This window comes from Manihot esculenta, chromosome 2, assembly GCF_001659605.2.
Source record: "Manihot esculenta cultivar AM560-2 chromosome 2, M.esculenta_v8, whole genome shotgun sequence".
In the NCBI taxonomy this organism is placed as follows: domain Eukaryota; kingdom Viridiplantae; phylum Streptophyta; class Magnoliopsida; order Malpighiales; family Euphorbiaceae; genus Manihot; species Manihot esculenta.
Window position 1 is genome coordinate 3,791,027 of NC_035162.2, and position 14,922 is coordinate 3,805,948.

Genomic DNA, 14,922 nt, shown 5'->3' on the forward strand with positions numbered 1-14,922 from the left:
GTATTTGTGTTCATACAGGTACAAAAGAAACTTTCTTGTTTCTAACATTTTCTTTTCTTTAATCGAAGGTAACCAACCATTTATTAATATAGATAATGGGCCAAAATCTAATATAACACACAATCAATCTAATACATGGAAGTAAAATAATTCAAACCCAGCCCAACAACTAATGCCAATAGTTATATAACTATAAATCTTGGGGCAAATGGATTAAGATTCGATAAAAGATTTGAAAAACAAAAAGAGAGAGAGGCTTCTGTATACTACTTGAATCAAATAATATTTTTTTTAAATAATTATTATCCTTTGAAGTCCTTTTTTTTCTTTGTAAGAAATCGTAAATTCGTAATGGCAGTTAATGTGGAAGGGGGAGGAGGGTGAAGGAAGGGGTAAAGCCCCAAGCCCAAAGCAGACAGATGTCGGTGAAATGGGTGGTGCACCCTGCATGATTTAGAGCGCGCGGTGCGCACTTTTGTCAAAGAAGCGCAGCTTTGGGTCACGTGCTCTGCTCAGTTCCTGCACATGCACTGCCACAAAACTTTTTCTTTTTTCTTTTTTCTTTTCTAAATACGACTAGTATATATTTTAACTGATTTGAATAGATATGCGAGTTATGTTGACTTATCTGTCACTGTGGGCCCCTTATCCACAACAACCACTTAACTAACCGGCTCTCCCGTTGCACCGCCATTTTTATTTCTCATGTTTTTTATAGAAAAAAATATTTACGTTAATATCTTTGTATTCATCTTAAATCACACAGCTTTAGTCTGATTTATCTGAATAAATTTAAAAAATTTTATATTTTATTTTTTAAATTTTCAATCTTTATTTAAAAAAAAAAAATCACAGCATACATTATACACAATATCAGAAAAAACACACATTATACATTAATATTTTGAAAAATCAATATATAAAATCCTCAATTTATTCCATGAAAATTTATTTTTTATACATCTCAAAATATTGATATTAGTAATATGTCTATTAATTTTCACAATATCATACTTATCAAGTTAGTTACATTAATTTATATATATATATATATATTTTTTCTACTAATTAAATAACGTGTACAAAGTAAATATTTATTTTATATTAATTAAATAATATATATGAATTAAAAATTAGAAATCTAAAAAATAAAATCTAAAATTTCTCAAATTTACTCATATACATTTATCATCAGATTAAATCTGTAAATATCTGAATATTATAATTTATCATTAGCTTATTGGTTTATTAGAGATTAAATTAATAATTTAATAATTAAATATTAGTTCCATAATAATCTATGAAATACAAACCTCGCTATAATTAAAAAAAACAGTGTTTACACTCGAATCATATTTTAAATAAATAAAAAATTAATAAAACAATTAATCTTAATAAATATCGAGCAGACTAAATACGTTGTAATATATCAAAAGATAGATTTAAAATGCTAATATGATAGTTGGCTCTCTTTAACCCTCTCTAAAATTTTAAATATGTATATAGATTCAGTTAATACAATGCGAATTAAATAATAAATATTAACTAATCGATTTTATATTTATTATTAATGCGTCGTTTAATACACTTATCATCAAATATTTTTATTAAAAAATATTTAATTTAATAAAACATAAATCATATAATATCAAAATAATCAGAATATATATATATACACGTTGAATCGATCATATTTCAATATCACTTAACTTTTTCTAAAATTTAATGAATGAGACTTATACTTAAATCCTAATATATACAAATTAATTTTATTAATTTTCCACTATCCATTTAGATCTATTGATTTCTCCACCGGATCAAACCTTCTTCACGCGGTCACATCGGATTGAATCTGTGGAATATCATATTATCAATAATAATAATAAGTATTATTATTAATTTTATTTATGTTTTTACATGGGATTGATCCCTTCATCCATAATTACAAGCAACAATTCATACAGCGACCCATGAAAAAGGGCCACAGCTAAGAAGCTTTTTCCCCAATTCCTTCCCTCAAAATTCCTATTTATACCCCTACGCTACAACACCATTTTCAACCAATCTAATCCCCTCTTTCTTTTATCACCTTCACTGCTACTGTCTCCTCTTCTCCTTGCACTGTGACGAAGCCCATGGCTAAGTTTGTCGCTGTCTTCCTCTTGGCCCTCATTGCCATTTCAATGCTCCAAACTTTGGTAAGAAGCTCTATTCCTCTCATCTTCATCAAGAAAATCGAAAACCCTGAACAAGAAAAAGTTAAGAAAAGAGAATATAATTGACACTAGTTTCTTTTTGTGCAATGTTCTTGCAGGTTATGGCATCTCATGGTCATGGAGGTCACCACTATAACAATCAGAATAGCTACGGGCCAGGGAGTCTCAAGAGCTATCGTAAGTACCTACATTCTTCTTTTCTTACTGCAGATCTCTCTTATTTTATTTTCTTTGTTTTTCTTTCCCTCCAAACAACCAAAGATTTTGCACAGAAAGGCCCATTTCACAGTCTCACACTTCCAAGATCTACAATATTGACAATGGAATTCAGTCAAACGACTGAGTTTTGACCGTGGTCGTTTTCTTGAAATTGACCATTTCTTTATCAAGAAAATGAACCTGGGAAACTGGTTATATATCTTTTTGGCGGATACGAAGCATCAATGGTAATGTTTTTTTTTTCTTTCTTTCTTGAACAACCAGAATGCCCATCACAATGCTCGAGGAGGTGCAGCAAGACCCAATACCACAAGCCATGCATGTTCTTCTGTCAGAAATGCTGCAGAAAGTGCCTGTGTGTGCCTCCTGGGTATTATGGGAACAAAGCCGTGTGCCCTTGCTACAACAACTGGAAGACCAAGGAGGGAGGACCCAAATGCCCTTGAAGCAAAATCTCTTGTTCACCTTTCTAAATCTCCCTTTTTATTGCTGCTATAGTACTTTGATCTTAAAATTATCAGTGCCAATGGTACCATTGTAACACTTTTTGAGGTGGGTTTTGTCATTTATAGTCACTCCTTGAGGGAGATCTCTGAAATGAGAGTGGCTAATCTATTATCAATGAATTCTATATATGTTTTGGTTATTTAGCTCCCATGTGTGTGGATGATTTTGAACAGATTTCATTTGGGTTTTTATGCAAGAGCTCATGAGATCAATTTTCTCAATTTTTGAAACAGTGGAAATTATGATATGGCTTAGAATTGATTGAAATTGGGAATGGAAATGATTGCTCTTTGAATATTGAACACCTGATGTTGATGCAGAGGAGAAGATAAGACTGGGTACCCACAAGTCGCAAAGCATGCCAACTGAATTCATCATTCCCAAACATGAATTGCCATTGTGGGACACTTAATGGTAATAAAGTGGTATTAAAGTTTTCCACTTTTCAAGTTGTGCACGTTCTCACTCAAATTAACCGTTAATCAACAATCGAGATTCTAAAATGCAGAGTCGTATAAAGGACATTCATGAGTAACTATACCCACAAATGCCATTCCAAATTACAAGAGTTTGAAACAAGGTGCAGAGCTGACAGATGAGTGATGCGTAATTGAGAAATTTACATTGACCGAATCAGATTGTAATAGTAAAAAATATATAAATTTCATTTTATAACATAAATTCTTCAATTTTTATTTAAGTAATATAAAAATTCATTTTATTTATAATAACATGTTTTTAAGTTAATTTATTAATTCAATTAAATATATACAAATTAACCTATAAACATGATATTACATATAAAATAAGCTTTTATACCACTTAAATAAAAGTCAGAAAGGCCTTGTATTGGAAATTTGAAGGCTTTGCTAATGCGTTATCGAACGCCCAAAACTAATAAATGCATTATTTATTTAAACACGGTGCCTACGGAAGCTTTAGGTTATAAAAATGAAGAGGAAAAATTATCTTAAAAAATAATAAAATGACTATTTTATTCATATAGTTTTAAAAATAAATTATAAATACAGAATTACATTAATCATCTGAATTTCTTTTTTCATAATTTCCTCCCACTTTCTCTTTAAATTAATGGGAAAATGAATAGTATTTTATAATTAATTTACAAACAATTTCAATTAAAACTCTGAACCCACAGGCCGAGGGTCCAGTCCCATTACTCCATTAGCGGTTTGGACTATCCATGATCAACCGAAGACTAACCCGACTCTCAATTCATGGGCTGGGCCTTCACGACCTTAAAGAAACCTCGCTAATTTTCAAATTCCCGCCACACGATCCCGAAACTTTTTTCTTCTTTTCAATTAATTTCTTCTCTCTTAATGGGTAATACTTCGTAGAGACAGAGAGACAACACCAGAAAGTGAAGTGAAGAGAAGCTAAAGAAACATCGCTTGACTCTGCTATGGTGGTGAAATCAGGGGACGAGTTCATGGTCAACGAGTCCCACTCAGGCCTAGCTTCTGGATCTTCCAGAGCTCCGAGGCTTTTCATTAAAGAAATGGTTATGAGGAATTTCAAATCTTACGCCGGCGAACAACGCGTTGGTCCTTTTCACAAGGTTTTCTCTTCATTTTAGTTTCCCCATCTTTACTTCTGTTTGCTTGGTTTCGTTTCTAGGACCTGTTTTGGCTGCTGAGAAATTGGAGGTGAAGAAGTGGAATTCACTCTTGATTTTTAACAATTGGCGAATTTAGGGTACTTAGTTGCAATAGACGTAGTAATCTCAGTTATTTTGTGCCTTCTGGGTGTGATTTCAATTGAGAATTTATGAAAATTTCAAAAATTTTCCATGTTTTCCCAAGTTTCTGTTTTTCTGAGAAGCAAAACAGATCACAAGAGTTCAATTGGGAATTTAGAAATATTTTCTTTTCTCTAACATTTCTCTTTTCTCTTTGAGTTATCAGAGTTTTTCTGCAGTTGTGGGGCCCAATGGGAGTGGCAAGAGCAATGTAATAGACGCTATGTTATTTGTATTTGGAAAGCGAGCGAAGCAGGTATTTTTCAATACATCTCTTTCTGGTTTTAATTGGCATATGCAGAAGTAGAAACTGAGTTTTTTTTTTTGGCTGCCAAACCTACTTTTCTTTCACATGATTGTGAAAAAAAGGTGGCTTTCCAAAATTAAATATGAATTATTATTTTATTTTCCAATTTCGCGTGCCTAACTATTTTCTGTGGAATATGCAGATGAGACTTAACAAGGTTTCTGAGCTTATCCACAATTCCACTAATTACCAAAACCTAGATAGTGCAGGTGTTTCTGTTCATTTTCAGGAGATAATTGACCTGGTAATTTTAAGTTTCTAATCTCTCTCCTTTTCTCTGGTTCTGAAATTTTTAACCATCAAACTGTAGTGGCATTTCTATGCTTTTGTTGTTTCTGGGAAAGCAACTAGAAGGAAAGGAAGTGAAATATCAAGTATTGTGTTTATGTTGTTTCTTCTTCAATAAAAAGGATCAATACTCAACAAACACTCGGTTGCCTAAGTTTTTGGCTTTCTAGACTCTTTCTATTGGAAAAATTTTATTATCTACTCTGATTGTTCCTTTTACGATGTCCTCACAACCAAAGGAACCTTGGAAGATTTTTAACTCATCACAGCTTCAAACTAAGTTCCTGATTATTGTAGGATGATGGCAACTATGATGCTGTTCCAGGAAGTGATTTTGTAATCACCAGGGTTGCATTTCGAGATAACTCCTCTAAGTATTACATAAATGATCGTCCAAGCAATTTCACTGAGGTCACCAAGAAACTGAAAGGGAAGGGGATTGATCTGGACAATAATCGTTTTCTGATTCTTCAGGTTTGTACTGCACTCCATTTGACTAAGAGCTAATAAGTTATTCTCCATGGGTTTTGAGACTCAGTTGCTGGCTGGTATAGGGTGAAGTTGAGCAGATTTCATTGATGAAGCCCAAAGCCAATGGACCCCATGATGAAGGTTTTCTTGAATATCTGGAAGACATAATTGGGACTGACAAATATGTTGAAAAGATTGAAGAATCATATAAGGAGTAAGCATCTTCTCTTCTTTTTCATTTTGCACAATATTTTCGTGCTATAATCTATATATATATATATATATATATATTTGTTCTTTACATTTTGAATTAAATTGTGGATAAAAATATCTTTACCCACACTATCTATGTGAATGCAAAGGACAGAGACAGATGCAAAAAATTGTTAGTTTTGAAAATTGCTATGGGAACTTCAAAATGCTAAGGATAACACTGGCAAGGAAATCTTAGGTTCCATCTTGTACTGCTGTTTTCTTTTCTTGAAAAAGAATGTTTTTGTTAGATGGTTCCTAGAAACTGTTCTGTTTTTGAAGGTTGTGTTTCCGATAACGGAGGTACTGATGGTGATAGCAGTGGGGTGTTGGTGGTTGTGGTGGAAGGATGGTTATCGTGGGTGTTATGTGGTGGAGGGATTCATTTTAAAAATAATTTATTGAACTTGAAACACTGAATTTTGTTATTTCTCATTATTCCACTTTTGCATTGTTAAGGTAATGTGGAAACTGCAAAGCAAATTAGGGAAACAACTTCATTTTATTCTATTTATCCATTATTGCAAAGCAAGTGAATACCATTTTGCATTGCACACATTATTAATTCGCTTCTTGTATTGTTAAATTCAAGTTGGTACAAATTTAGTTGTGTCAGTAGAGATATCAATGCATTTATCTTGATTATGATGCTATTATAAAAAAAGGTGTCCGTAATGCATATGCCTATCTGCTTTATGATGGTTTGGGGATAGTCATCTATCATATGCGACCTTTTCCCTGTTTCTTCTGTCAGGGGATTGTTACTACAGTTTGATCCTGTGTCCGGAAAAGAAATGTAAATTTTAAATCTTTGTGGATAAGATGGATTTTACATTGCTGGTGAATCAAATTTGTTTACAGTTACACTTTATGATCACTATTTTGGAAACAATATTAACAATCCAATTTGATGCAATCATACAAGTCATTTTCAAACTTCTTCTGATGTTGTCATTTGTTTCTTAGGTTGGAATCCCTTAATGAGAAAAGGTCTGGGGTGGTGCAGATGGTTAAATTAGCTGAGAAAGAAAGAGATAGCTTGGAGGTTTGTTTCTCTGTTGCACCTTGTTAAATCATCATCAAGTGCATTTGATCAACCTGTGGGCCTTGTTCTATGAAATAGGATGTGAAGAATGAAGCGGAGGCATATATGCTGAAAGAGTTGTCACTCTTGAAATGGCAAGAGAAAGCCACAAAATTAGCTTATGAGGATACTGGTACAAAGATGGGCGAAATGCAAACAAATGTTTCTAGCTTAGAAGAAAACTTAAAGGCTGAAAGGTTATTTTTATTATGTCAAGATCTGGACATACATTTGTTTGTTCAGTAAAAGTGTTGCAAATGCTGAGGTTTTTGTTATTTTGTTTAGGGCAAAGATTCAAGAAAATCATAAAACATTGAAGGAGATTGAGGTTGTGCACAAAAAGTATATCAAGAGACAAGAGGTTTGCCTTGCATGTATATTGATATGGTTTTAGATCCAGTCACTGATAAGTCTATTAAATTCCCCCTGCTATGTGTGCAAATAAAACTTGTGTGTATCATTCTAGATGACATTATTTGTGCAGTTGTGTTATTACCCTGACCGCGTCTATTGTTTTTGTTTGCCATTATGTTTTTTTTTTTTTTGAATTCAGGAACTTGGCAATGATCTTCTAAATTGTAAAGAGGAGTTTAAGGAGTTTGAAAGGCAAGATGTTAAATATCGAGAGGATTTGAAGCACAAGAAGCAAAAGATCAAGAAACTTGAAGATAAGCTCAATAAGGTTGGGAAAAGATCAGTTTTCTGGTGACTGAATCTGAGCATTTGTCTGATTTTCATCTCCCGTTACAGGACTCATCAAAGATTGAGCACTTAACAAAGGAGTGTGAGGAATCAACAAATATGATTCCAAAACTTGAGGATGATATTCCAAAACTGCAAAAACTTTTGTTGGATGAGGAGAGAGTGTTGGAGGATATTGTTGAGAATTCAAAAGGTTGTGTCCTTTCCCTAGTGGTAGACAACTGGAAGTTCTTTTTCATTCTGTTTTTTCACATTTTCTTTTTTTTTTTTTCATTACATATGGGTACTACAAATATCACAGTTTGCTCACGTTTGAGTATTTATTCTGTGTTAGCTGTTGATTTTGTGTCCCGTCAGAGAAATGGAAACATTTCCTTAATTTCAAGTCCTCTATTGTTTGTTTATTATTTTGTATAAACTGTGTTTTTTTATCATTTATGTTCATAATTCCCTTTTGGAGTGAAGATGTCTCCTCTTTTTCTTTTTCTTGCATTTGTGAGTAATTCATAGGGCTAAAAAAGCTATTGTGTTGCTTAGAGCAGAGTTCCAGATTTGGATTCCTTTTTTTTTTTAGCCTACAGGCGCCCATCCAATTAATTTCATTCCTTATAATTGTTTAATGAACAGTTGAGACTGAAGGATATCGCTCTGAGCTTGTGAAGGTTCGCGCTGCATTAGAACCATGGGAACAACAGCTAATTGATCACAAGGGTAAACTTGAAGTTGCATGTACAGAAAGCAAGCTTCTGTGTGAGAAGGTGAGGTGATGCGGTTCATGAACTCCTATTTAATTTTAATTGATCTATGATATGCTCTAGAGTCTAGAAATTGTTGGTCTTCTATTATTTAGAGATAATTTTCCTGTGATACTGAAACTGTCTTGATCCAACCTTCTTTAATGTGATTCATAAAGTTTGTGTGCCACAATATAATTCTGAAAACAATTAAGTTGGTTAAAAAAATGGCAGAAACTACATTATATAAATCATGTCAATGTTTTCAATGTTTCTGTTGTACTGTCTGCAGTTCTATAAGAATATTATCTTATTGTTGGCTAAACTGAAATGTGCTTGTTGGCTGTCTCAGCATGAAGCTAGTCGTGCAGCTTTTGAAGATGCACACAGGCAGATGGATAACATATTAGGGAGAATTGAAACGAAAACTGCAACCATTGCCAAACTTCAAAATGATATAGAAAAGCACAAATTTGAAGCCTCAGAAGCGCGTAAAGTGGAACAAGTTTGTATTTTGCTAATGTCTTCAAACCTTTGTCCTCTTTATTTATTTATTTTTTGGTAGCTTTTTCCCTGGTAGGATATAGTGAGAAAACTTCTATATTTTTTAGGAGTGCATCCAAGAGCAAGAATCATTGATTCCAATAGAACAGGCTGCAAGACAGAAGGTTGCAGAACTTAAATCAGTTGTTGATTCTGAGAAAAGTCAGGGTTCAGTTATGAAAGCAATTTTGCAGGCCAAGGAATCTAATAAAATTCAAGGAATATATGGTCGGATGGGAGATTTAGGTGCAATTGATGGTGAGTGTTGTCAGTTATGATTATGAGTACCTTTATTATGTATGATATTATGCGCATTTCTTGGCAACTTGTCCTTTTTCATGCAATATTGTCATAATTTTTTTGAACTTGATTTGTGAAACTTATATGTCCGCAATTTTCATCTTTTTTTGTCCAGCAAGTGTGGAATAGTGAGAAACATTTCTGATTGTGGTGCACATTTTCCATGTTATTTAATGCAAGTTATAATTTGTGCCAGAAAAATTTTCTCTTCACTTTTCAGAGTGGCTTTTTTCTGTCTGGAAAGCTTCTTCTTCATTTGTGTTATCTTATAGCACTTCCATTTGCACCTGTTCACATTTTGAAAATTTGTCAATGCAGCAAAATATGATGTTGCAATATCAACAGCTTGTCCTGGACTTGATTATATTGTGGTGGAGACAACTACTGCAGCTCAAGCTTGTGTTGAGCTGCTCCGAAGGGAGAATCTTGGGGTTGCAACCTTCATGATATTGGTATCAGCTACACATTCTTGATACTAACTCTTTTTCTTTATTTATTTGAGCACTTGTAAAGACTCACTGGCTGTAAACTCGGGTATTTGGGCAGGTCAATTTATTGCCATGAACATGAATAGCTTAGGACAAAATATTTAATGGTGAACTTGACTATTATTTGCAAATATTGTGGAAGCATAAATTTTTAGGGATCTATTATAGTTCTGAAGTTGTGATGCTTATGTTCTGCATTTTCTGAATTTCAGCAAAGTGACTTGTGTTAATTTTTGGCAATAGCATGTGTCTGGAGTGATAATATTTTTCATCAGGTATTTGCAATTTACTTTTGCAATTTACTCAATGCAGGAGAAGCAAGTTGATCTCTTACCAAAGCTGAAGGAAAAAGTACGAACTCCAGAGGGAGTTTCACGTCTTTTTGATCTAGTTAGAGTTCAGGATGAAAGAATGAAGCTTGCATTCTTTGCTGCATTGGGCAACACTGTTGTAGCAAATGATCTAGATCAGGTATATTCAACTTGTTTATATGGCTTATATTTTGTATTTTGTTTTATTTTCTGAAAAAGGAAAAGTAAAATAACTATGATAACTTTATTAATTTAGCTCTTTCTAGCAGAAGCAAATTCCGAATGGCTGTTGCCCACTTGTTAGTGGAACAGAAAAAACAAAAAACTTACTGCCAGTCTCAACTAGATTAACTAAAGCTTAGTTGAGTCGAGTAATTTGCTCACTTCTAGATCATGTTCATTTTTTGGGTTTATCTGAATTGGTTTCCACTTTTTTTTTTAAATTGTGCTTGGTATTTTCCAAATATAGGCAACAAGAATTGCATATGGTGGCAGCACAGAGTTTCGGCGTGTGGTTACTCTTGATGGTGCTCTTTTTGAAAAATCTGGTACCATGAGTGGTGGTGGAAGCAAGCCACGCGGTGGTAAAATGGGCACATCTATTCGAGCCACCAGTGTTTCTACAGAAGCTGTTGTCGATGCTGAGAAGGAGCTTTCTACTATCGTCGATAAATTAAATGACATCCGCCAAAGAATAGTTGGTGCAGTTAGGAGTTACCAAGCCTCAGAAAGAGCAATTGCACAACTGGAGATGGAATTGGCCAAAAGTCAGAAAGAGGCAAGACTTCTACTACAGTCTGTAAAGGATTGTTTTAGTGGCTGCAAAGGGAAACTAACTCTTTGAATACTTCTCTCAAGCAGATTGACAGTTTAAATTCAGAGCATGGTTATCTTGAAAAACAACTTGGTTCACTGGAGGCTGCATCACGGCCAAGGAAGGACGAGCTTGACAGGCTGGATGAGCTAAAGAAAACAATATCTACAGAGGAAAAGGAGATAGAGAGACTTGTACAAGGGTCCAAAAAGCTGAAGGATAAGGTACACTGGGAATTTATTTTGTTCATCCATGCAAGTTTTAATCCAGACATTTTGGATACCTGGATAACAGATGATGTCCGAAGAACACTGATTTGACATTAGTGCTTTGATTCCCTTTAGAAGCCTTTGGACATTCTTTTTTGATTTATAAATTAGTTATTTATCTGAAACTTAAGTGTTTTATATATTTTGTCTTGATTGTTCAGTTAAGTTGACTTATCATTTGCTATTCTGCTGATAGGCAACGGAACTTCAGAGTAAAATAGAAAATGCTGGGGGGGAAACGTTGAAAGCACAGAAGTCAAAGGTCAACGAGATTCAGTCTGTAAGTTCTAATGATGAATATGAAATGTCCTAGTTACCATGATGTGGGGCTTACATTAATGATATGAATTTACTCTTAATCAGGATATTGATAAAACTAGCACAGAGATTAACCGTCACAAGGTTCAAATAGAGGCAAACCAGAAAATGATAAAGAAGTTAATAAAGGGGATTGAAGACTCAAAGAGGGAAAAGGATCGACTTGTTGAGGAGAAGGAGAACATGAGAAGTGTTTTCAAAGAAATAGAAGAGAAGGCATTTGCGGTTCAGGAAAATTATAAGAAGACACAAAAAGTTTGTAATGTGGTTTTTTAAGTTTCAATATGGTTATTTACTCATTGGATAAGTTTAATTATTGTTTTCACCTTGTATATTCTGTAGCTGATTGATGAACACAATGAAGTATTGGGGAAAGCAAAATCTGAATATGAAAATATGAAAAAAATTGTGGATGAGCTGCGGGCATCAGAGGTACTGTGGTAATTAATGCAATGCTTGGTACTTTTGTTCGTTTTGGTCATGACTGACTAGTTCAATTAATTTTCCTTTTGTCATAAACAGGTTGATGCTGATTACAAATTACAAGATATGAAGAAGAGCTATAAGGAGTTGGAATTGAAGGGAAAGGGTTATAAGAAAAAGCTTGATGACTTGCAAAATGCTCTCACGCGCCATTTGGAGCAGTGAGTTTATTTACAGAGAAGATAATCAAAATTTGGGACTTAAACATCATATCATGAAGCATGTCTAATATCATATTAATGCTTGCAGAATTCAGAAGGATCTGGTGGACCCCGAAAAGCTTCAATCCACCTTGGAAGATGAGACTCTTGACAAGTCTTGTGGTCTCAAAAGGGCCCTTGAAATGGTAGCATTGCTAGAAGCACAACTGAAAGAGATGAATCCAAATCTAGATTCTATCTCAGAGTATGAATTTCTGTTTTTCTTGTCATTGATAAATTTACATCTGTGGTGAATCTTACCATTTTGCTCTGCAATGAACCTCTGCTAAATGAGCACATTGACACAGATATCGGAGAAAGGTTTCATTATATAATGAGAGAGTTGAGGAGCTGAACATGGTCACTGAACAGCGTAATGATATTAAAAGGCAGCATGATGAATGGCGAAAGAAAAGGCAATTTAATCATTTGTTCCGTACATGGTTAGCATTAAGATTTTCAAATGAATGATTTCAATTGCATTATTATTTTTCAGGTTGGATGAGTTCATGGCAGGATTCAATACAATATCATTGAAGTTAAAGGAAATGTATCAGGTTTGTGATTTGAGATCTGTATGCATTGCGTGTGTATTTTCTGGTTATCTCCATTTTGTTTGTCATTTTTGGTCTTCGCATGGCTTGAATTTGAATTAGATTGAATAATGAAAGAGACAGGTTGGTGCCATCTTTGCCTGAATTTACATGGACCTTTATAAATTTGCAACAGATGATTACACTCGGAGGGGATGCAGAACTTGAGCTAGTGGATTCTTTGGATCCTTTCTCAGAGGGTGTTGTTTTCAGTGTTAGACCACCAAAGAAGAGCTGGAAAAACATTGCTAACTTATCGGGTGGTGAAAAGGTTGTTTACAATCATCATTGGTTATGGAAAGTTTTTCTTACATTTAAAAAGAATTGCTGAAGCTTTTATATTATTTTATTTTTTATTTCTTTGGTGGTAGTGACATTGAATCTTCTAATATTTTCAGACTCTCAGTTCATTAGCTCTTGTTTTTGCACTGCATCACTACAAGCCTACACCACTATATGTAATGGATGAAATTGATGCTGCTCTAGGTAATCTTTCATTGCTCTTGACTTTAGTTGCTTCTATTTCATATTCAACACAGCGTCTTTTACCTTTTATCTGTTGTCTTCAATCCGTATGATTAATATGGATAACTGTCCAGATTTTAAGAATGTTTCTATTGTGGGACATTATGTTAAGGACCGGACAAAGGATGCCCAATTCATTATCATAAGGTAGGATTGATGCTGACAAATGAATTATAAGGAGAGTTTTAAGATGCTACATAATCACTAACACTGTTCTCCGTATACGATGTTTGCACACATACAGCCTTAGGAACAACATGTTTGAGTTGGCAGATCGACTTGTTGGGATCTATAAAACTGACAACTGCACTAAAAGCATTACAGTCAACCCTGGCTGTTTTGTGGTTTGTGAAAAAGTTGCTTGATGTGCGTGCGGATTTCGGCCACGTCAATTGAAAAAGTGGTACTTCCCCATTACCATTTCTGTTGTAGGTTTGATTTGTAACTATTATATATATAACTTGCAAATATCAACTCGATATTTATTTGTAACATTTTGATAGTGTTAAATCATACTGTATTCTTTGAAATATTTAATATCCAGTTGTATGGAGCAAATCAGAGTACACGCTGATTGGCCTCCATTGACTATTTTTACATGGCTTGATATGAAACGGCCTTCAGTTGTGGATTTTTCTCACCTTTTTTATAAATTATTTTGATTATCCTCCATAATTAAGTGAAGGAATTTTTTCTTTTTCAAAAAAGAATACAAATACACATGTCTTGCACCTGAACACACCTAACGGTATGGCTATGCTTGTGTACATGCTGCAATGTTGGTTCATGAACATTTTCCATTTTTATTTTAAATTTATATTCTGCACATGCAAAAATTAATTTTAAATAGTTGAGAAGTAAACAAAAAATATATATATTTAAAATTTTCATAATATTCCTGATTTTCCAATAATTTTTTTATTGATTTATTACGCAAAAATGTCAATTTATTATATTTTATATTAAACACAAACTCGTAATCCATTTGTCAATTTAAATAATATAGCAATGAGGAAAACGTGATGTAATATTAATTTTGTGTGATATATAAATTAGATTACAGCTAGGAGCATGTTAGGAGGTGGACAGGTAGCTAATAATGCCATTTGCATGCAGTTAATTTAATTGCTGTGCAAGAAAAAAGTAATAAATGTATTTATTTTATTTAAATAAACTTAATTGTTTTCCGAAAAATATGGATATGGGTGAGTCGAATTTGACCCCTTAGCTACTGGACTATATATGCTAGGAAAGGATTAGATCAGCTGAGCTTACATGTGATGCAATATAATAATAATAATTATTTTTTTTTATAAATGCATAATTTTTTTAAAAGAAATACTTCCAATCACTAACTTATTAAATCTATAATTTTAAAATTATATTTAAAAATATTTTTTAAAAATTTAAATATTTATTAAATTACCATTAAAATAAAATTATTTAACGAAAAAAGTCTTAAAAATAGGTGTGTGACAATTCTGTAAGGCTTAATCTTTATTAACATAACTTGTATCTATTTATACAGAGTATACA

General features: G+C 33.4%; 2 protein-coding genes across 2 annotated transcripts; both read left to right on the top strand.

Annotated features, from left to right (window-relative positions):
* The first annotated feature begins 2,036 nt into the window (after window positions 1-2,036).
* Window positions 2,037-3,081, top strand: LOC110608530 (gibberellin-regulated protein 4). Its single transcript, XM_021747777.2, has 3 exons — window positions 2,037-2,198; window positions 2,315-2,393; window positions 2,700-3,081. The coding sequence occupies exons 1-3, from the start codon at window positions 2,136-2,138 to the stop codon at window positions 2,879-2,881; spliced, it is 324 nt and encodes a 107-aa protein (XP_021603469.1). The 5' UTR covers window positions 2,037-2,135; the 3' UTR covers window positions 2,882-3,081.
* A 1,145-nt stretch (window positions 3,082-4,226) lies between these two features.
* LOC110602967 (structural maintenance of chromosomes protein 4) lies at window positions 4,227-14,021 on the top strand. The gene is made up of 28 exons (XM_043951566.1): window positions 4,227-4,524; window positions 4,871-4,960; window positions 5,154-5,255; window positions 5,597-5,773; window positions 5,854-5,984; window positions 6,989-7,067; window positions 7,146-7,303; window positions 7,392-7,467; window positions 7,660-7,788; window positions 7,857-8,001; window positions 8,436-8,566; window positions 8,895-9,047; window positions 9,154-9,343; window positions 9,704-9,837; window positions 10,186-10,344; window positions 10,654-10,962; window positions 11,046-11,222; window positions 11,464-11,547; window positions 11,631-11,840; window positions 11,928-12,017; window positions 12,108-12,229; window positions 12,318-12,473; window positions 12,577-12,684; window positions 12,765-12,825; window positions 12,998-13,132; window positions 13,260-13,347; window positions 13,461-13,533; window positions 13,631-14,021. The coding sequence occupies exons 1-28, from the start codon at window positions 4,369-4,371 to the stop codon at window positions 13,749-13,751; spliced, it is 3,744 nt and encodes a 1,247-aa protein (XP_043807501.1). The 5' UTR covers window positions 4,227-4,368; the 3' UTR covers window positions 13,752-14,021.
* The last annotated feature ends 901 nt before the right edge of the window (window positions 14,022-14,922 follow it).